The 22,176-nt window shown below is 47.6% G+C and overlaps 2 protein-coding genes across 9 annotated transcripts in view; one reads left to right on the top strand and one right to left on the bottom strand.

Moving 5' to 3' along the window:
- The first annotated feature begins 2,073 nt into the window (after window positions 1-2,073).
- Window positions 2,074-15,441, top strand: LRRC39 (leucine rich repeat containing 39). Its single transcript, XM_006105072.3, has 10 exons — window positions 2,074-2,185; window positions 3,208-3,398; window positions 6,791-6,896; window positions 7,468-7,624; window positions 8,809-8,945; window positions 10,416-10,561; window positions 11,476-11,628; window positions 13,113-13,252; window positions 13,371-13,445; window positions 15,326-15,441. The coding sequence occupies exons 2-10, from the start codon at window positions 3,286-3,288 to the stop codon at window positions 15,379-15,381; spliced, it is 1,083 nt and encodes a 360-aa protein (XP_006105134.1). The 5' UTR covers window positions 2,074-2,185; window positions 3,208-3,285; the 3' UTR covers window positions 15,382-15,441.
- The window catches only part of TRMT13 (tRNA methyltransferase 13 homolog), a 9,229-nt gene continuing 1,132 nt past the window's right edge, over window positions 14,080-22,176 (bottom strand). The window contains exons 2-11 of one of the 8 annotated variants that reach the window (XM_023746179.1): window positions 20,509-20,555; window positions 20,353-20,419; window positions 18,910-18,972; window positions 18,668-18,737; window positions 18,405-18,511; window positions 17,826-18,053; window positions 17,628-17,700; window positions 17,224-17,298; window positions 16,302-16,500; window positions 14,080-15,794 (exon numbers count right to left, since the gene is read on the bottom strand). In XM_023746179.1, the coding sequence (XP_023601947.1) occupies window positions 15,599-15,794; window positions 16,302-16,500; window positions 17,224-17,298; window positions 17,628-17,700; window positions 17,826-18,053; window positions 18,405-18,511; window positions 18,668-18,737; window positions 18,910-18,972; window positions 20,353-20,419; window positions 20,509-20,555 (1,125 nt within the window). In that variant the 3' untranslated portion in view covers window positions 14,080-15,598. Of the gene's footprint in view, window positions 15,795-16,070; window positions 16,501-17,223; window positions 17,299-17,627; window positions 17,701-17,825; window positions 18,054-18,404; window positions 18,512-18,667; window positions 18,738-18,909; window positions 18,973-20,352; window positions 20,420-20,508; window positions 20,556-22,176 lie in introns of all 8 variants that reach the window. The other 7 variants (XM_023746176.1, XM_023746175.1, XM_023746177.1 and 4 more) reach the window with 7 other exon arrangements.

Consider the following 22,176-nt stretch of genomic DNA (forward strand, 5'->3'; position numbering starts at 1 on the left):
CAACCGCGGGAGTAGAGGCGAGTGACGCGGATGGCAGGTGCGACCCAGTTAAGTCCACCTGCAGGGACGCATGTAAATCAGGCGATTGGGGACATTAGCTGTTCCAGGGGGACCGGGAGCAGGCCCGGGCCGGGCACCACACTCTCAAGGCTGCGGACCAGGGGCTTCCGATGGCACGTGACCCGGCCGTGGCCCCTGTGTCCCTGGCGCAGGACTAGAAGGGCCGCTCGGCTCCAGTGCTGCTCGGACAGCGCAGGACAAACGGTCACAGAGGGGCCTGATTTTTTCAAACCGCCAGTCACTTATGGCACTCGTTCCCCTCATAAGCTGGTGAATATTAGAAACATGGATATGTAAGTGCAAGGCATTCCCATTTCTTAAAAATATTATACTGAGTATGTGTGTGTGTGTGTATAAATTTTGTTATTGATGTCAGAGAGGAAGGGAGAGGGAGAGAGAGATAGAACATCAATGATGAGAGAGAATCATGGATCAAGGCTGTAAAGTCTGTACGGGAGTCACAAGGGTGCAACCAGCTGGAAAAACCTGGGGACTTAATTTCCTGAAAAAATGCAGCCAGAGTGCCAACCTCGGGAGCAGAGGCCTCCTGCACGCCCCCCACTGGGGATGGAGCCCACAACCTGGGCATGTGCCCTTGACTGGAACAGAACCGTGACCTCCTGGTTCCTAGGTCAACGCTCAACCACGGAGCCAGAGGAAGAGAGGAAGAGCCGCTCGCCAAGCCCAGCCTGGGGCCGCCTGGGAGGTGAGCCAGGTGCCGCCCACCTTCCTGATGAGTGTCACCTCCGCCCCGGAAGTGGTTCTGCAGGGAGGCACAGCCTGAGGGTCTGGGGGCAGCGCCAGGGCTGCGGGTCCACAGGGGCCTGGTCAGGCTCCTCTCCAAGGCCCCGCGGCTTCCAGGCGTCCTAGTGTCACCCACTCACCTCGGGAGGCTGTGGCGCGTCCCGGAAGAGAAGCGGCCGCCACGCTGGTTTTGCATCTGTAAGGGACGCTGGGAGCCCTGGGCCTCTCCTCGACTCTCGATTCTCGGAAGAAACAGCCCGCGCCCCCCAAAGCCATATCCTGGCGGTGGAAACAGAAGCCCAGAGAGAGGTGGGTGTGGAGGCCGCAGAGGCGGGTGGCAGGCAGCTGACGGGGCCTCCACCTCGGGGAATAATTCTGATGAATTTGGGAGTTCACGGTTGCTGGGCAATAAGGAGTTAAGGTCAGAAAACGGGGTTGGCTGGTCTCGGAGGCTGAGGATGGCTGAGGTGGGTCCGAAGTGGTGACTAGATAAGAGGTTGGAGGGAGGTCAGAGGCAAAGGAAAATGAGGAAAGGTTTTGCAGAAGAGACTGCGCAGATAGATTCTGAAGAACAGCGTTATCACTCGGCCGGCGTGGCTCGGGGTTGAGCGTCGACCTATGAACCAGGAGGTCACAGTTCCATTCCCGGTCGGGGCACAGGCCCGGGTTGTGAACTCCATCCCCAGAGTGGGGGGTGCTGGAGGCAGGTGGTCCATGATTCTTTCTCATCATTGATGTTTCTATCTCTCTCTCCTTCTCCCTTCCTCTCTGAAATCAATAAACACATATATATTAATTATATTAGCCCTAGCCGGTTTGGCTCAGTGGATAGAGCGTCAGCCTGCAGACTGAAGGGTCCCGGGTTTGACTCCAGTCAAGGGCACATGCCTGGGTTGCAGGCTCCATCCCCAGTTGGGGGCGTGCAGGAGGCAGCCGATTGATAATTCTCTCTCATCACTGATGTTTCTCTCTCTCCCTCTCCCTTCCTCTCTGAAATCAGTAAAAATATATGTATTTAAAATTTCATTAAATACTGACAAGGTGGAAGTCACGAAAAGCGGAAGGACTCTCAGCAGACACTCTTTCTCAGGAGCGCAGGAGGAGGCAGGCCTGCTGCTCGGTGATGCCCACGGCGTCCTGCCGTGGTGGGAATGCACTCACATCAGCACCTGCTGATGCTTCAGAAGCTCCACGTGGTCCCTGCTATTCTCAGCTTTGCCCGTGAACTAAATTTAGAACTCGGCTGACATTGCCTCTCACTCGGTGACAGTCTGACCCAGGGTTCACTCACTCAGGGCCACGCTGGAGACGGTCCCCTTGCCATACCCTCAGCTGATCGCGGCTAGCGTGGGCATGTCAGCGTCTGTCGCCACCGATGATGGTAAGTCTTCTTTAAAAAATGTTTTTTCTCCTCCTTCACATATAGATAGGTTGCTGCTGCTGATGGTGCCTTTACCGTGTCTGTATTGGCCAGAATGTACAACTGAACTTGATATTGGATCTAAACGACTCTGGGGGTTCCTGGTCACTCGTGTGATTGTCCTTCTCTGGAGGGTTCAGGAGCGTTTGCTTTGAGGTTGTATTTCTTTCCTTTTGACTTTGGGAAGCTGAGTTTCCCGGTCTCGGCACTGCTGTCCTCGCCTCCGGCCAGGCACCACGCTGGCCTGTCAGGGGATAACCAGATGAGGAAATGAATGAGCCCATGCAAGTCTAGTAAAACGCACATTTACATGTAGATACTTGGGATTTTAATAAATACTTTGTTGTCTGATAGGCAAATACTTCGGACTGGCTCACCTCTGAGACAACTTGCAGGTTGACTGTGACACAGCTGGGTGGTGGGATTCTAAGCATTTGTATCCCAAGGTTTCTAAATGGCACAAGATTCCGCAAGCTCCCTGTGTGGGTTCTGCGGGCGCTGCTTAGAAACAGGGACCCTCTCCTTAGGGTTTTCTGCATATTGGCAATTAGTTATCAATTATTTGTCTGTCTTGGTCTCTCTTACCACACATACTGCATACTTCTCCTTTAAAGAAATCAATAATGTAGAGGCAATTAATAATGAAAAGCAGCCCTAGCTGGTTTGGCTCAGTGGATAGAGAGTCGGCCGGCAAAGTGAAGGGTCCCGGGTTCGATTCCAGTCAAGGGCACATGCCTGGGTTGCAGGCTTCATCCCTGGTAGGGGGCATACAGGAGGCAGCCTATCAATGATTCTCTCTCATCATTGATATTTCTCTCTCTCTCTCTCTCTCTCTCTCTCTCTCTCTCTCTCTCTCTCTCTCCCTCTCCCTTCCTCTCTGAGATCAATAAAAAATATATTTAACTATATATATAAGCTATTTGATCACGATGTACTCAGTGAGCATTCTGAAATGCATTTCTTTCCTCCTCTGGTCCAATTAGGTCCCTTCTGAGACACACCTGTGATCCCGCTATTTAAACCTAAGGAAGCTGGGGACTCTGCGACAATGTGGAGAAACCATGTCAGGGAACGGGGTTTGCGCCGGGGCTGTCAACGCCGTGAAGGAAGTGTGGGAGAAGAGGATACAGATACTCACTGAAGACCTGAAGCGAGAGAAGGAGTTTAAACAGAAGTAGGCTATACTTCCTTTATTCTTTTGAATGAGCAGAAATTCATGGCATTCTTATAGGAAAGAGCATTTGTTACAGGCCTTAGTATTGAATTTGATAGAGATGTTTATTTATTGAAACCTCAACACATACCCAAAGCAGACACCCAACTCAATCAAGAGTGGCCGTGTGACGGGGGCTCGGAAAACACAAAGTCTCTCTGTGAGAACCCTAGTTCTCCTGGGTCCCCAGAGGACTCTGCTCAACATTCACCAAAGTTTGATGAGTACCATTTAGTCTACTTGTCAGTGATTATTTGCTCAACACCATATCCCCTAGGGTCTAAAGCAACATCTGGCCTGGCCAGCGGGGCTCAGTGGTTGGGTGTTGATCTATGAACCAGCAGGTCACGGTTTGATTCCCCGTCAGGGCATATGCTTAGGTTGAGGGCTGGATCCCCAGGGTGGGGCGTGCAGGAGGCAGCCGATCAATGACCTTCTCATCATGATGAGAGCTGTTTCTCTCTTTCTCTCCCTCTCCCTTCCTCTCTGAAATCAATGAAAATATATTTTAAGAAATAAAACAACATCTGGCAGAAGGCTCTGTAGACTCTCACCTATTTCAATAGCAGTGAGCTCCAGCCAGGGCCTCCAAGAATCCCCTGACTCCTAGATTTGGCTATATTTAAGTCGTTTGGTTCTCATCTGCCTTCTTGGTATCTGCCTGCTTTCCCCACTGAATGTCTCCGGTGCTCTGCTATTCTTGCAAGAAGAGCCCTTTTCCTCACTGATTCCCCATAGCTCCACTCCTCAGTTCTCTTTCTAAGCATTACACGGTCTTGTGTTAGTTAGAAAATAACAGAAAATGCAACCGAAAATGGCTAAGCGGGAAGAAAGTCCCGAGATGAGGCACTTGCAAAACGCCAACAGCCTTGTAGAGTCAGCTTCTCTTGTCACCTTCCACTGCCCATCTCCGCTGAGCTCCCCGAAATGTCACAGGATGACTACACCCCCAGGCCTCAGAGCCAGGCACCAGAGAAGAGAAGGGAAGAATAGAAAGTATTTCTATTTCTTTATTGGCCAGAATTGGGTTATGTGTACACCCCTCATCCAGTTACCTTCTCGGAAATGGGATTGTATGATTGATTCAGACAAATTAGGGCTTACTGGTATACCCGGGTTACTTGGGGGAAGTGTAGACGGTTGAAAATAACAGGTATTCTCCCGGCAAAGAAGAGGAGGAAAAGATTATTGATAAGCAACTACAGGTGTCAGATAACTGTCCCTAAAAGCCTGGGGAGGGGCCATTCTCCCAACCAAAGCCAGGAGAGATAACGATGCTGCTGACAGTGATGAGGCTGGCAGCCCTCGCTGTGCACCCACTGCTTACTAGGTACGCTGTGAACTGTGTATTTGCACCACCTCATGTGATCCTCTCAACGTGCTGAAACACAGCCTCCTCTGAGGAGAAAACCGGCATCCTAGTGCCTTAAACCAGAATGTCCACTTTCCGGGTGAAGGGGCCCAGGGCTGGAAGAGCAGCCACTGAGTCACATCTCCGGCGTCTACCTTGTTGCTCAACTGTGCGTGGCTTTCATTCCTGCAGTCACCCCAAGGCCCCAAATAGAAACACCAACTGCAGCCAGGGGATTGGACTCCGGCCAGCGGGCAAATGCACTCCCTGCTCCAGCCAGCATCCCATGGGCCAAGGCTTCCCATGACGCGTATCTGGCTGCAAGGGGGGATGGCCCAATGACATCTGTGCCCACTTACATTTAGAGGATCTGTTACTGAGGAAGAAGAGGGTAACGGATACTGGGGACGATAAGCAGTCGCTGTCACCCATGGGTCCTATTATTTTCTCCGTTTTCAAGATGGGAAACCCAAGGGACAGGCCTCAGTCCCTTGTCAAAGATCACGTTGCTAACAAGTGTGGAACCGGTATTCACACTCACGCAGTCCGACGCCCTGTGCATTACCTCGACCCCAGGTCTCCCACTTCCCTAGGTTGGCTTTGTCTAGGGAGCTACTCTGATGAAACAAACCCCTTGTTTAGAGTACACACTTCTGATCAAGTTGACTTTACCGCACTCGTAATAAATCCTACTCGTTTTTAAAACAGTGGCCAGGCATCATGGCGTGGTTTAAACTCTTGAATTTCACCTATGACCTGGGTCTCGTCAAGAATCATTTATTGCAGCAGCTCTGAGTTCTCTCTGTGCAAGAGTAAGGAGTGTGAATTACTAGTGTTTTCCCCTGCCGTGTCTTCTTTTTCAGCTTCATGACTAGATTGTGATGGGGAGGGAGGACTATGTTCGTCAAATGTAAATTCTAAAAGTTGTTACACACTCCTCCTCCATCACTAAGGTTACGTCTAGACTCCTCTCTGGATTTACTTAGGTCAGCCCCTGGAGACATTCATTCATGCATGCACCAAACTGACCTTCACCTGGCCTGAGCACCAGGGGGCGCTAAGGATAAACCACCCCCAGATTCTGCCCAGGAGTTAGAGACAACACTTACGCTAACAGATATAATTACTATATGCCATATTAGAGGTTTCTGACCATCTTTAGGGGAAAAGAAATCAGATACCATTTGATAAACTTAGGGGAAATGCCTATCTTTTTTTCACACCTAGACCAAAATTAGTTTTTAGTTCTAGCTAGAATCTTTACTTGGAATTTGCAAAATGTAATCTTCTCTTAATTTTAATCTTAAAACACTTTCATTGTCAATCGGGAGCTCAGCTGTTCAGTCTAGAAGGCCACACACACCGACATTCCCTTGTTAGCTGATTAGTTAAATCTTAGGCAAGTCGCAGATGAAAATATACAGACTCTACAGAAATATTTTACAAACACAAACAGCAAACATTACACTTTTAGAGATATTTGGGTTTCTGTGCATTAAAATAAAACCCTTGCTGAAGATCAGTTAATAGGCAAAACTGTTAAGAATATATCTTACCTCCCAGATGTCAAGAGATTTTGACAAGGAAATATTCAAATGTTTTAAACCTCCATTCTCTGATGATGCTTCGGTTTTGGATTAGATGGTTGCACAGCTCTGTGCATATACCCAAACCGCCAAGTTGCACTGTAAAAGGGTTCGGTTTATGGCACTAAGCTATGTCTCCATAAAGCCGCTAGAACAAATTCATGGGGAGTTACGATACTTTTCAAAGACGTAAAAACAAAGCATTTGTGATACTGATCATATTTAACATCCTTACAAAATAAGTTCTTGTTTGCTCTCCAGACACTGCTGATCAGTTGTTTTTGAAGGGCCCTCCTTGATAGAAAAGTGAATGCTCTGGCTCACACCCAGTGTCGTGTCTGCTCTGCCCAGTTGAATAGGAAGGTGAGTGTGGCCTCTGTCCTGGCCTGTGAGCTAAGGGACTCCCTGTCTCCCAGGCTCGTGCGGATCTGGGAGGAGCGGGTCACCTTGACGAGGCTGAAGGAAAAGGTCACCAGGGAAAATGGCAGAGTTATTTTGAAGATAGAGCAGGAGGAGTGGAAGGTAAGCGTGGCAGGTAATGCTCGGTGGTTTGTCCACATTCTGCTTTTCGCAGGAGGATGATTCTGACACTGTGTCATTAAGACTGGAATTAGTTTAAAAATTCTAATTTTAATAACATGCCCAAAGGAATGAACAGCTGAAAAGAAATATAATGTCATAGTTTTTGTGTGTGTGTGTCTGCAAAAACTCAATTTGCTTCTACTCTGCGTAAACTTAAATCATTTGTAGTATTTCTTCTTCTAATCCTTTTCAGAAGTTATTTCTCATTTTTAAAAAAATAAAGGATGACCATCTGCCTAATGAAAATCACATAGCGTTTCTGAAGCAAATAACTCAGTTAAAACTTCACAAAATGGAAATAGATATTATTGCTATCAGGTCCACCGACTCTCATATATACTCACAGGCACACACACAGCCCCCCAAAAGTGAGTAACATAAAGCACTGGAAAGATCACCCACTTTCCAAGGTTCTTTCACAGATGCAACAATTCCTCTACGACCCCACTTCCGTGCGGCAGGACACGGAGTGATGGAAGTAACATCCTGTCTTTCCTTTCTCTCGACTCAGACCCTTCCTTCTTCTCTCCTGAAACTGAATCAGCTACAGGAGTGGCAGCTACACAGAACTGGTTTGTTGAAAATCCCTGAGTTCATCGGAAGATTCCAGAACCTCATTGTGTTAGATTTATCTCGAAACACGATTTCAGAGATACCCCGAGGGATAGGTAAGGAACTGCTTTTATCCCCGTGCTGTCTTATCCACCCGCAGGTGTGCTTTTCATTGGATTTTTGTTTGAGGCCCGCGGCCGGGTAGCTCAGTTGGTTAGAGCATCATCCTGATACGCCAAGGTTGCGGGTTTGATCCCTGAATGAGTGCATAGATAAATGGGCCAACAAATCAACGTTTCTCTCCCTCTGAAATAAAAAATCATACATTAAAAATAAAACCGGTTTTTTGTTTGATACATAGAATAAAGATCTCATCATTCCATAGCCCTGAGTCTTGAGAAAATTTTAAACATCTGATCTACATCGATGTTCTGGGGGGATCCACGGTCCTGGGTTTACTGAGGTGATTCAGGAGGAGAGATCCATGCAGAAAAGTCTCTTCAGAAATGTAATTGTATAGATTCTAAAACCAATATTTTTGATTCAGTAATTCCTCCTCGAAGGGGAGAGTGTGAAGGGAAGAAAGGAAATTAGAAAGATCACTTAGCCCTAGCCAGTTTGGCTCAGTGGATAGAGTGTCAGCCTGTGGATTAAAGGGTCCCGGGTTTGATTCTGGTCAAGGGCACATGCCTGGGTCGCAGGCTTGATCCCCATTAGGGGTCGTGCAGGAAGCAGCCTATCCATGATTCTCTCTCATCAATGATGTTTCTATCTTTCCCTCTCCTTTCCTCTCTGAAATCAATAAAAATACATTTTTTTTAAAAAAAAAAGAAAGATCACTTAAAGGAGAAAGGAAATCCCCAAAGTGAAAATCGGTCAGGATATAGTATAGATAAAACGGGATGAAAAAAATGTGTTTTTGCCTGAAGCACTGGTACACCAGCCCCTTATCTGGGAAAAGTTAACAACTTGTCAACTGTGAATATATCAACATAAAACTGGCAAGTTCTTTTTTTTTAATTATGTTTTTGTTTATTTCAGAGAGGAAGGAAGAGGGAGATAGAAACATTAATGATGAGAGAGAATCATGGATCGGCTGCCTCCTGCACGCCCCCCACTGGGGATCAAGCCCGCAACCTGGGCATGTGCCCTGACCGGGAATTGAACCGTGACCTCCTGGTTCATAGGTCGACGCTCAACACTGAGCCACACCGGCCGGGCCTGGCAAGCTCTTAATGTGTAATACTTCCCAACGAAACATTGTCCACCCACCTGGTCTCACTGTGCACTGTTTTCGTAGGGCTGCTTACTAGACTGCAGGAGCTGACTCTTAGTTACAACAAGATCAAGACGGTCCCCCCGGAGCTGAGTAACTGCGCCAGCTTGGAGAAACTGGAACTGGCTGTCAACAGAGACATCTGCGAGCTTCCTCCCGAGGTCAGGGAGAGTGCCGGCGACGCCGGTGCCCGTCTGCTAGTGGCTTGCTTCTCTCAGTGGTAGGATCGTTCAAAGCAGCACTAGTAAAGAAACACTACCCATTTTCTTCCAGGAAATATGTAGTGAAAGCCGTTTCCTGTTATTTTAAGTAAGAGGCATTGTTTAAACAAGAGAAACCTCCGCTTAGCATAAGATGCTTCTGTTATTGTCACAGTGCTGACATCCTTCATTGACCAGGCTGCGATCCATTGAAGGCCAGAAACATCGACCAGCTGCCTCCTGCACACCCCTACTGGGGATGTGCCCGCAACCCAGGTACATAATAAATGTGTGTCGAATGAATGAATCGTCATCATGAAGCACAATGTGTTGATAGAAAAAACTCTTTGGTAACTAGGTGGTTGTTATAGAGTGCCCAGATTGCTTTTAAAAATATTTTTTTATTTATTTCAGAGAGGAAGAGAGAGAGAGAAACATCAATGATGAGAGAGAATCACTGATTGGCTGCCTCCTGCATACCCCCTACTGAGGATCGAGCCTGCAACTCAGACATGTGCCCTGACCAGGAATCGAACCCTGACCTCCTGGTTCATAGGTTGACACTCAACCACCGAGCCACACCCGCCAGGTAACACAAACATATTTATGCTGATGTAAAAACAATTTCTTTATACTCTGTTCTGAGCCGTTTAAAATCGTAAAAGTCTGATGACAGATTTTGATGAAGTGTTTTATTCATGGCTTAAACTTGAAAGCTGGAGAAACACCCATTACTAATGGAACATTTCTTATCCTAGAGGACTTCACGCCTGTTGGTAGCATTACAAGTTGTTTGCTTGCCTGGTTGGAGTGGCTCAGTGGTTGAGCGTCGACCCATGAACCAGGAGGTCTTGGTTCGATTCCCAGGCAGGGCACAGGCCCGGGTTGCAGGCTCGATACCCGGTGAGGGGCGTGCAGGAGGCAGCTGATCCATGATTCTCTCTCATCATTGATGTTTCTATTTCTCTCTCCTCTCCCTTCCTCTCTGAAATCTATAAAAATATTTTTAAAAATAAATAAATAAAAATGTGGAATGACTAAACGGTAAATTCTATGCCTGAGGTACCATATGTAGAGCATCGGCACAGAGAAGAGGGTCCCATTAAAGATAATTTTGAATATGAGCTTTTCCCTACCAATCTCCGCTCCTGGACGAAAGGAAAGCATGTTTACTGTGAGAAAGGAAAGAAGTCCCTCCCGGCAGGTCTGCGAGGCCTGGGACTGGGTCTCTTCGGGGGAGACTTTCCTGGGAGTAGATGAGCTTCCGTGGGAGAGCGCTTCATGCTGGAGGTCACTTAGGTTTCCTTTGATTTCCACGATGAGGACATCGAGCCCACGCCTACGGGAGCTTTCCTCGCTGTAACGGAGCTCCCTCGCCAGGGGCGTGTCCAGCTCGTTCCTTCATTTTGGGACCCTCGCTTGCCTCCTCAGCTCGGCCGCCTGACGAAGCTCACCCACCTGGACCTGAGCATGAACAGCTTCACCGCCATCCCCGCCGCCGTGCTGAGCATGCCCGCCCTCGAGTGGCTGGACCTGGGGAGCAACCAACTCGAGCAGCTCCCCGATGCCATAGAGAGGTAAGGCAAACAGCTTCTACTCCACACTGAGTTCAGGGAGGAAGGAGGGGGAGAGAGAGAGAAACATCAGTGAGGAGAGAGAGTCACGGATCGGCTGCCTCCTGCACGCCCTGACCGGGCATTGATCAGAAAACCTGGGCATGTGCCCTGACCGGGCATTGATCAGTGACCTCCTGGTTCATAGGTCGATGCTCAACCACTGAGCCACACCGACCAGGCAAGCAAACAACTTTTAATGCTACCAATGGGCGTGATGAAGTAACCTAGGATAAGAAATAACAAATAAAATGAAGGGGACCCCAAGCATAGGCACAGTAGATACATCTAGTTCTAACTGTGCTACCATTTAATAGAAGAGTTTCATTTACTCCAAAAAAAGAAAAGAAAGTAAAATAGCAATGTGACGAGAACATGCCGCAATGGTGACAACATTGTGTGGTGCATGCCACACACTTCTGTGCACTTTAGGAGTGGACGAGGAAGCCGGACTGCTCAAGGTCACAGTACGTGTGTGATCCGGGACTTGAACCCAGGCCGCCTGCCCCCAGAGTCTATGGTGTTAACCACATGCACACTTCCTTTGCCTGCTGAGCACATTAGTAATTTCCGATTTTTGCTGATTCGGATTCGATCCCATTTACAGCAGCCCTTCTTTAAGAAATTCTATGAGAGCAGTGAAGAAGTCTAGAATACACTGATCTCATTTCCACTTCTGCACCATGACGCTGCCCCGTAGGGATGAACTCCCCAATGCCGTTCCCTTATAAGCAGGTGAGGGGAGGTGAGTTCACTCAATAGGTATGCTGGCTAGCAGAGATGCTACCGAAGGTGACATTTCTTTGTTAAGTTCCTAAGAACCAGGGTGTCTATATTGTGTGTGATGGACTCATCGCAGAAACCTCTTAATTCTTCAGGATGCAGAGTCTGCACACGTTGTGGCTGCAGCGGAATGAAATCGCCTGCTTGCCCGAGTCCATCAGCAGCTTGAAAAACCTGGGCACGCTCGTTCTCTGCAACAACAAACTGCAAGACATCCCGGCGTGCATGGGCGAGATGCCCAGCCTGAGGTACGGGTTCTCCACACCAGACTGGCACGCTCCTTCCGGCTGCGGAACACAGCCACACAGAGGAGTCACTACACATCCGAGTTCTCCTTCAGATGAGTACACGCATTTCAAAGACGTGTCCCACTTTGAAACTCTAATTTACCAATCGGATGCATATAATACCGAGTCCATAAGACTAAAGCCGTGCTGGGATTTATCAGCATCAAGGAATGCCCTATATTTTTTAATATGTTTTATTGACTTTTAAAGAGAGAGGAAGGAAGAGGGAGAGAGAGTAACATCGATGAGAAACATCATCAATCGGCTGCCTCCTGCACGCCCCATTCTGGGGAGCAAGCCCACAACCCAGGCATGTGCCCTGACCCGGAATTGAACCAAGATCTCTTGGTTCCGGGTCAATGCTCAACCACTGAGCACGCGGCCAGGCAAGGAATGCCCTCTGTTGGTGACGTTTTCATGAAATTGCCTAAGTTCATTACTATTAAAACTCCTTTGGTATCTTCCTCCCAAAATTTAACTTCTTGGCAGTGAACATAAGACATGAGAATTCATGCCAAATCCCACGTCTGTAACAAAACCATTCATTCATTCATTCATTCACTTGTGCAGTGACTACCAAGGTCTGTTCCAGATGGTGAAGTTACGGTGATAAAAAGACACAAGCAAGTCTATAAAATACGCATATTAAGTTTATTGCGTTCATTGTACAGATAAAGCAGGCTTTCTGTTAGATGGCCTGGCTCAAGTGCAGGCGAATGGGAGTGTTCTGAGCATGTGTCAGGTAGGCCAGGTGAAGCTATCCTGTGCAGTAGCTTCGGGGAATTACATGCATTTTCGGCTGACTTTCAAGTTACAGTGGGTCTGTCGGGACATAACCCCATTGTCAGGTTGAGGAGCCTCTGTGTGTTTGAGATGCATTAGCAATGCCCTGGGAAGTCCCACTGCTCCACATTAAATCCGTGCTGCTAACAGTTGCTTGCTTTTATTTATTTTAAAATGTTTTTATTGATCTTAGAGAGGGAGAGGGAAAGAAGAGAGAAAGATTGATGAGAGAAACATCCATCAGCTGCCTCCTGCACGCCCTCTACTGGGAGGAGTCCTCACTCTGGACATGAGCCCTGACCAATCGAACCCGTGACCTTTCCTGCACTGAAGTGCACTGAAGGTCGCCCAACCGAGTCACACTCGTCAGGACTAGCAGTTACTTTTACGAGCTCTGGAAATAAGTAGTATTTTTTTCTTCAAGAAAGAAACGTAGAGATTCTTGGGCTATGTCACATCTCACCAAGATGCTCAGTCATTGGGACCAGCTAGAATGAGTTGTTTAGAACAGCGGTCGCCAAGCGGTGGTCCGTGGACCACTGGGGGTCCAGGAGGTCCGAAAGGCTGGCAACCGCTGGCTTATACTATCATCGTTGCTATGTCTCCAGGGAAGTGCACACTCCCACGGCACCTATAAGCCCTGGTTTCTGGCACTCTGCTAGGTTTGTCAACTTCAGAGACAACCCGCTGAGACTGGAAGTGACCCTTCCCGCCCCTGAGAGCACCGAGGAGGAGGAGAAGCAGGAATTATTCGGCCTCCAGTTCATGCGCACCTACATCCAGGAGTCCCGGAGACAAGCAGGTATGCGACTGGTGCTTCACGCAGGTTCCGTATTCCTTCTGGTGGAGGAGTGCTTACGTTCATGAACTCCTTTGTGGATTTCTTCTATCTTTTTAAAACATGTTTTTATTGATTTTAGAGCAAGAGGAAGGCAGAGGGAGAGAAGCATCTATGGGAGAGGAACATCCACCAGCTGAACCTGCAGGTTCCGCAGGTGAGGAGCAGCTAGGGGCACGTCCCACATGTCGGTCAGGATGCTAAGGGCAATGAACAGGGTGGGGGAAAGCTGCGATTGGCCTACGGCTGGCATGCTGAAGGGCAATCGTTACTTCCCATAGAGAACTAGGTACCCGTGTCGGAAATGTAAATGGACCACAAGACTGTGTCGGTGATTCTCGTGTGTGTGTAAATGTTTTATGAAACAAGTGATTGTGCCTCCTATAGCATAATCACTTATTTCTGGGCATGAGGTGTTGAATGGTACAAAACGGATGGTGTGACGTAAATGAGCATCGTCTGACCCAGTGTATCAGGTTAATTACTGAATGACTAGTAGCCCTGCGCATGAATCTGTACGCCAGTAGCTCACTGCCGCCCTACTGTAGCTCCCCCCTCCCCCTTGCACCCCCCTCCTGGCTTGCTGCCCTGCCCCCTCCTGTAGCTCTCTGCACCCACTTGTACCTCGCTGGCCCACCCTCCTGCTGATCCATGATCTGGTCGTGATGTGCTTGGTCGTTATGCCTCAGGGCATAATGGCTAATTAGCATATTCCTCTCTTATTATATAGGATGTATTATCTTCATTTATATTTCCTTGAATGGGGGGGCACATGAGTAACTCACTTAAAATAGAATCAAACTACCTTACTTTAATAATATTTTGCATACAACTTATAACAAGAGAAAAAGATTTTAACTTAAACAGTCAATACAACCAAGTCTGCTTATTATTTATTAAAATGATGAGATTCATGAACTAGCACTATTTATAACAGTTAGTATTCATTGAGTACTTACTCTGTGCTCCGACTATTCTAAGCATTTTACATTCATAATCTCATCTGATGTTCACAACAACCTTGCGAGGTAGGCTTTATTATTGTCGTCACCCCCATTTTAAGAGGAAATTGAGGCACAAAGAGATTAGGTAGCTTGCCCAAGGTCACACAGCCGAGAGGTGGTAGGCTTGGGATTTGAACCCACGCAGTTTCACAAAACATGAGATTAAACTAAAATAGAAAAGTCAGGAATTAAAAATACGCTGTTTCATTTACAATTCATGTAACCACAGACCTATAAAAAAGTTTCCTAAGAGTATCATTAATCCAAAACTAGTAATTCTGAATCTTTGTCTTGGCAAACGTACCAATGATTAACACATCTGTTTACAAATAAAGGCAGAATCACTCAAGGATGCGATGTGGAAAATCCCAGTCTCGCCATGTGACTGGTTTAATATTGCTGTGCATAGAAACTCTTTACGAGGTAACTGAGGCATCAGTGTGAGGTGTCTGGTTTCACTACCTAATTTTCACTACATTCCAAATTCTTTTCCCAAACAAGAGAGAACACACTTATATTTGTATTTATACATGTACAAGTAGCCTGTTAAGAGAAGTGAGATAATTAACTTCAGAAGTTATTTGCAAATTTCGACTTAATTTGTGAAGTGGGCTTCTCAGTGTCTTTTTGGAAGTTCTAACTGTATAATACCCAATAGAACGAAATAGTTTTTTCTTCCCCTGGAAAACATCGCTTCGGTTTTGGAGTTTGCTTGGACAAATTCTGAGAATATATAAACGCAGATCTGACCCTGGAAATCTGAAGGTGAATTTATTGGTTGATTGTGAATAGCTCTGGATCTGTTTGCAAAGGAAAAAAGCAAACTGACTATTCTTTCCAGATCTGCTTGGAAAGGAAAACCCACACAGAAGCCAATGCGCAGGCTGCCCCGTTAGAAACTGACAACTGATTATTACGCCTTGAACTTGAGAAATAAAAAGGACTAAATAAAACCAAGGGACAATGAATTCCAAAATTCATGTACCTAGAAAGTGACTGTGCTAGTCCCATGGCGACCTGTTGTGTGTTTCAGATGCCGCAGCCGACTGTGCGACCACGCCCCCCGCCTCTACAGACCCCGACGGCTGACGGGACCCAGGTGCCTGCTGAAGTGACTTTGGTAAATTCTCTCAAGCCTGGACTCTTCTCAAGTAAAAAACAAAGCTAGTACCAAAGTTCAATGAGGCACAACGTTTTTTTAAAGTTCGCATTACCTGCTATAAATGATATTTTTGTGAATATAAAAATACAATGTAGAAGGCCTTGTTTTTTGGTGGAAGACAGATGGTGTTCAGTTTCTTCTCCGTCAAGCAGTCGCGTCTGCTGGCGGAGCCTGCGCGGGTAAGGCCGTGAGCAGCACGTTCTCCAGGGACACCCCCGGGTCGGCGTAGCGCTGCAGCGCGGCCCGGAAGCCCCGCCGCTGCAGGTACTCCAGGCGGCCCTGGTCAATCAGCAGCTTACACAGGCGCCCCAGCCTCTCCTTCTCCTCCGCAGGGAGAAACCTACAGCAAAGAACACACAGAGCAACGCTCACGTTTGTCAGTTTACAACAAGCTCTTTTATGGCTCCTGTGTACTGGAAGCCGCCGGTGAGCTGCCAGACCCTGGGCGCTGTGTCCCATGCTTCCCAGACACGCTGTGCTTATGACCACAGTGCAGACGTGAGTCTTTGAGCTGACGGCCACACACATGTTCATGAATGAACTTCGGCAGCATTCGTCTGGGAACAGAGATGATGGACAGTCCCGCCCCAGAGCTGTCCAGTTCCCCGTCACTTACCCGGGCAAAGTCCCGGCGCGGTCCTCAGGGCCTCTGTGTCCCCCGCCATCATGCTCCTCGCCGTCCTCGCTCTCGTCATCTCTTGTCCTGGGGACACTGGAGGCCTCCAGAGCAGCTGTCCGCCTCCCACACGTCGCCCAGCTACTCATGCGCTGGAAATAGTGGAACTCCAGGGCTCCCAGGCCCCGGGCCCTGAAATAGTCTTTGCCCACATAGTGTCTCCAATCGCACCTGTGGTGACAGCACAGCGCGACCACAATGCCAGCCACAGGGCTCCACTCCTCCGCCACGTGCCCTTCACCTCCGACCTCGGCCGCAGCGCCCAGGTCTTTGTCTGCCTTATTGTTCTTTATCCGTTTGGCTGAAGGCTCTTCATTCCCCTCCTCACGCCTGGCACCGTACGTTTCAACCAGACAGCGTAACGCCAGATCTGCAAACACAACCACGGCCCCAGGGCAGCGTCTTCCCCACGAGTCCTTTCACTTCGAGGGAGCACTATGGCTTCTAAAACCCCAAACCAAAAGCAGCCAACCTGCTTGGCTTCCCACCAGTGATCATTCTCTTCTGAATGGTCAGCTTTGTTCGTATTTGCTCCTTTCTCACTATCGTCTCACTTTCTTGAATGATTTATTCTGCATAAAGTCTACTTCCCCATAAAACTGTCCGAAGCTTAAGGTCTAGTTTGCAAAATCTTTCAGTCCAAATCCTGGGACTGACTTCAGGTCTCCTGCCCTGGCTGAGGAAATGCCTCGCACGGAGCAAACTCATCTCCCTACACTTACAAGCCACGGAGGTTTCCACCTCAAGAAAAGCCGAAGAAAGAAATGAAGAGGCCAGGCGTCCGTGTAGGCTGGCGGAGGTGCCAGTCCTGAAAGGAGAGATCGAGGGAAGACGCAGAGGGAGAACCAGGAAGGAAGAGCCACCGAGGAGAAGCACACCATTCAAGACGGGGAGCAGGAGCGCCCTGTATCTGATCTCACACGGGGCCATGAGCAGCTGAGCAGGAGGCCCTGTCTGCTCTCCTACGGGCAGTGCTCCCGTGCAGACCACCAAGCTGTGACCACGTGACGGGAACACGGAGACACCCCTGAAATGGCGGGGCCATGCGCTAGGACCTCGAGAGCATTGAGACGTGATGGGTGTGCGGGCTTACCTGTCGCCGCGCCACACAGGTGCTTTCCGATTCCAACCACAGGCAGCCTCTCCCTGCTCAGCACGGGAATCCTGTCTGACATAAAAGGAGAGGAGAACTAAGTCAGCCCCTCGTGGGATAAGGCCTTACGGTGCCTCCCCAAACAGAGAACTAAGCAGAGTCTTTGAATTTTAGGGCTGAGAGAGACTCAAACGAAACATTCGCACTTGGTGATTTAGGAATGAGGCTCAAAGACGCAGCGGCTGGGTGAGGAGCATAGGCGGCTGTGAGCGAGCAGCGTGGCAGCTGCCTGACCAGGCCTCGCCCTCGCGCCTCACGTGTGTCATGCATGGCTGGACTTCCAAGCAACCCGAGTTGGAAACGTCTATGATTTATGGCAGACAACGGAAAGTTACGCAACTCACTCAAACACAGGTGTTGAATGTCGATCTGAAGTCTTTGAAACACTGAATTTTTCTTTCTGTGTTTGCCATCTACCTGCACAAACAGAACATTATTATAACCATGGCTTTTCTATGTTTAAGAAAAAGCTTTATGAAAATAAACAAGTTCTATTTGTTTTCAAAATTCAGAGCAAAATCCCCTTTCATTAAGAGACATGCCTCTGGTCTACGAGGAAGTGCAAGCCCATCTGGGCACAGTGTGTGGCCGTGGTCGCTCACCTTGAACCTCGTGGGCACCTTCTCTACGAGGATGAAGTGAACTTCTTCGGCATCTTTTAAGGCAATATCAACCCAGTGAGATAATTTCCCCTTTCCTGCTCCAAACTCAACAAAGCATCTTCTTGGACCAAGTAACTTTAATTTCTCAATGTTACCTAAAATAGAAGCCTGCAAACCTCACGAGATTATTTTATAAACGAGAGCAAACACATCTGGCTCAAGTGGGAAAAATAGCAGAAGGTAATGTCTACAGAAGGCGGCATGGTCACAAGGAAGATGTCTGTGGCTTTAAATTTTTTTCTCTTGCTTTGTTTTTAAATATTTAACACGCAGTACTCAGACCCATAGTCAGGCCGAACATTTTAGTAGACGTTTACACATACTTATTAGAAGGGAAGGGCTCTGTCCCTGAAAGGCACACTGAGTGGAAGCTCATTAGTAGCTACGTTTAGAAGGAACGGAATGTTAGCTTCTGACAGACCAGAGGCCGTGTTCAGGATCAGCGTGGCCTACACATACCTGCTGCTTCAGGTGTTTGGTTGCAGAGTCACCATTGTTAGGGTCATTAAGGGCATCATGCAATGCTGGATGGGACATAATTTGATCTTTAAGTGTAGAGTTCAAACCTGTGCCAAATGTAAGCACAAGAGCTTAAGCAACCAAACCTGAAACCACAGGGCTCTGGACAATGGTAGGAACACCCTTCAACCACACTGGTGCCGGTTCACGTACCACCTAACTGTTCTTAAAAGTCTTGAACTCACAACTTTAGGCAGACTTACCCTCACTTGCTTTTTTCAACTTCTTAATTAAAATTTCCAACTGCTCTTCAGGGAGAGAAGAAATTGGAACCTACATACAAAAAAATGAGGGGTGAGCTGATCACTAAGAATATCAATTCTAAAGGAAAATGCATTCTAAATTTTAAAAAATTAACTTATTCCAAACAAAAATTGGAACGCAGCTTATTCAACGTGGAGACAGCTTATAAATGCTGTTTAAAAGTAAAAAGTCAAGTACTTACTAACTGTTCAGGTATTTCTGTTTCGTCTTTTAGGCCTGCGTTAATATCTTGAATAAAGAAGTCCTTAACCAAAACAAAACCATAAAAATACTGTTATTGTGAAGAGCTCACAGAAACTGAACTGAAAAACTGATCCTTCCCTTCTCCCCGTCTGTGCCTCCCTTCGACCCATTCATTCATTACAGTTACTGAGCACCTACTGTGGTCATTCATTACACAGTTACAGAGCACCTACTGTGGTCATTCATTACACGTTACTGAGCACCTAGTGTGGTCATTCATTACATAGTTACAGAGCACCTAGTGTGGTCATTCATTACAGTTACTGAGCACCTAGTGTGGTCATTCATTACAGTTACTGAGCACCTACTGTGGTCATTCATTACACAGTTACAGAGCACCTAGTGTGGTCATTCATTACAGTTACTGAGCACCTACTGTGGTCATTCATTACACAGTTACAGAGCACCTAGTGTGGTCATTCATTACAGTTACTGAGCACCTACTGTGGTCATTCATTACACAGTTACAGAGCACCTAGTGTGGTCATTCATTACAGTTACTGAGCACCTACTGTGGTCATTCATTACACAGCCACTGAGCACCTAGTGTGGTCATTCATTACAAAGTCACTGAGCACCTACTATGGTCCTTCATTACAGTTACTGAGCACCTACTGTGGCCCTTCATTAGCTTTGGGTGCTGAGGATTCACCACAGGAGAGAACAGAACAAGGACCTCTGTGTTCACGGATCTTCTATCCTAGTGAGTGGTTCTGTGAACATCTGTCGTCTAGAGAAATTCATCAGTAATTTTCTATGAAGAGTTTTAACCTCACTACAGCACAGACTGAGGGCTGTGTCAGTTCTGTTCACGGCGTTAAAGCAAAAACAAAGCATCAACTATACCCGTGGCTGCTGATCAGACAGGAAGCATGACCAACACCAGAGGTAAGATACCGATGTCACAACAGTTTAGGTCTGATTTCTTCCACCTAAAATACTAATGAAAATAGATAATCATTCTCTCTGGGAAGCCTTTCTTGGTCTCTTGGGCTTAATTTTAATTTTTAGATAAGTGTGTGTTATCACATGTGCACTCCTTCTGTTGACCTTATTACGATACCCGTTCTTTACAGCTTACCAGTTTCAAATAAGCCCCTTGGGATCAATTTAATTGGAATAACCCTAGGAGACACTAAGGAAATATTTTTGAATAAACACATTGTGAAATTATTCTCTGAACTACACTCTGGTTGCATAAAATTCTATTATCTGAACGAGGACTCTGTCGGATACAGTGCTGGCCTTCACACATGCAAATGCAGTAACCGCATTCAAGCCTCGGAGACGAGAGTTAAATGCTCACATCTGTAATCTACTGAGTCTGTAAAACATCACCCAGCACACGGTCACCATTCAGTTATACTGATCAGCTACTTACAGGTTTTGGCTTCTCTCTTGAGTTACATTTCCTCAAATGCTTTGCTAATTGATCTTCGTAGACTGTGCTACATTTGAAGAGAAAATTATTTAAGGTAAGACTTGTGACAATTACTGTTTCCGGCACAGAAAAACCCCTTATCTACCCCGTACTTACTGTTTCGGATCTAAAGGACACAGGATTCTTTTTCGAGCGTTTTCTTCCTAGTAAAGAAAAAGGATATATTTATTTGAATAAAATATCAAATTCATTGCTTACAGGTACTAGCTTTGACTTCAGTGCAATCCTAAGTTTATGCATTCCCGAAACAAGGCAGAGACTCCTTAAGTGGCCATGAATGAAACATTGGTACAAGCAGGTCACAGGGTTCAACCACTGCAGTGTCCAGTGCGGCTGGTGTGCGCACACATGAGCAACTACTGCTTTGGACGAGGCTCCGCAGCTTCCTACAGGTTATGGAGAAGGCCTGCATGTGAACCTGCACCTATGCCAGCACTGACGAAGACACCACTATCAGCTCAGGCACCCCTAAGAGAGAAAAAATACTGCCAATTTAAGTTATGATGTCACTGATTTCGGGATACATCCTGACTTGGTCTTAGACACGATGAACTAAGGCATTTAACCATTTGCTCATGGTTAAATTCTACAGGCGAGCAGAGTCGCACCATTTGTTTCTAAGTCACGTGGATTGAACCATATGCACTAGGAAAATTCAAAGGAAATTAATCGTGATGGCAGCTCCACGCAACATCCACGCGATCTGTAGGGGACAGGCAGTACTCAGAGGTCTGGTTCTCCTCCAGCTCCTAACTCTGTGACCTTAGGTAGACCTACTGCCCCCACCCAAACATGACAATTAATTTTGCCTCCAAAGGTGGAGGAAGATGAAGTGAGCGAATCGTTTCTAAAAACCTGCGTAGCACGGGGCTGGCTCTCGGGGAATACCGACCGACCGACTGACCGATCGGCTGGTAAGACTGATTCTGAGTCTGCTGTCACCTTCCAGCCATGTGGCTAAGCTCACGTCCGAGGTCTCAGAGTGAGAACAAAACCACGCATCTCCTTCTTCAATCGAGGGACGTCTGCCGGTCCCCTCAAAGCCGGCCCACACACCTGTGGGTGTGCTCCCGAGTTCTCACCCCAAGTCCAGGCCGCCCCACCCCAAACCAGGGTAAGCTGGTTCCTGTGTGCTGCCCTCTGGGCCAGTACCAGGGCATTCAGCGTCTGAAGCAGGGCGATGGCCACCACGGACAGTGGCGGATGAAGGGGCCGAGCTGTGCTGCATGGAGCCTAGAAGGGTGAACCCGGGACTAACAAAAACCACACACCCAGTCCTGGGCGGCCCCCAGGCACGAAGCAGACACCTGCCTCTTCTCCTTAACCCAGAACCTACCGGCACCCCCTCCTCTGTTCCCATTCCTATTTTCCTATCATCTACACCCCAACTCACAGTCCAGGTATAGGGGGGACTGTACTAGTGAACACAATGGCCGCCTGTTTTCATTTTTATTTTGTTAAATATATTTTTATTGATTTCAGAGAGGAAGGGAGAGGGAGAGAGAGATAGACACATCCATGATGAGAGAGAATCATTGATTAGCTGCCTCCTGCACGGCCCCTACTGGGGATCGAGCCCGAAACCCAGGCCTGTGCCCTTGACGGGAATCAAACCCGTGACCCTTCAGTCCACAGGCCGACGCTCTATCCACTGAGCCAAGCCTCATTTTTAAAGGGAGAGTGGATTCTGACATGTTTTAAAATCCCCCCCCATTAGGAAGTACAGATGATGGGGAGAGTGATTAACCACAGAACTTGTATGCA

Source organism: Myotis lucifugus, unplaced genomic scaffold (assembly GCF_000147115.1).
Source record: "Myotis lucifugus unplaced genomic scaffold, Myoluc2.0 scaffold_633, whole genome shotgun sequence".
In the NCBI taxonomy this organism is placed as follows: Eukaryota; Metazoa; Chordata; class Mammalia; order Chiroptera; family Vespertilionidae; genus Myotis; species Myotis lucifugus.

What these genes read in the sequence shown, in the direction of transcription:
- LRRC39 (XM_006105072.3), top strand. Translation starts at nt 3,286, where the DNA reads ATGTCAGGGAACGGGGTTTGCGCCGGGGCTGTCAACGCCGTGAAGGAA. An exon ending in TAGAGCAGGAGGAGTGGAAG is followed by an intron (nt 6,897 to 7,467) that starts GTAAGCGTGGCA and finishes CTCTCGACTCAG; the next exon opens with ACCCTTCCTTCTTCTCTCCT. An exon ending in AGAGATACCCCGAGGGATAG is followed by an intron (nt 7,625 to 8,808) that starts GTAAGGAACTGC and finishes CTGTTTTCGTAG; the next exon opens with GGCTGCTTACTAGACTGCAG.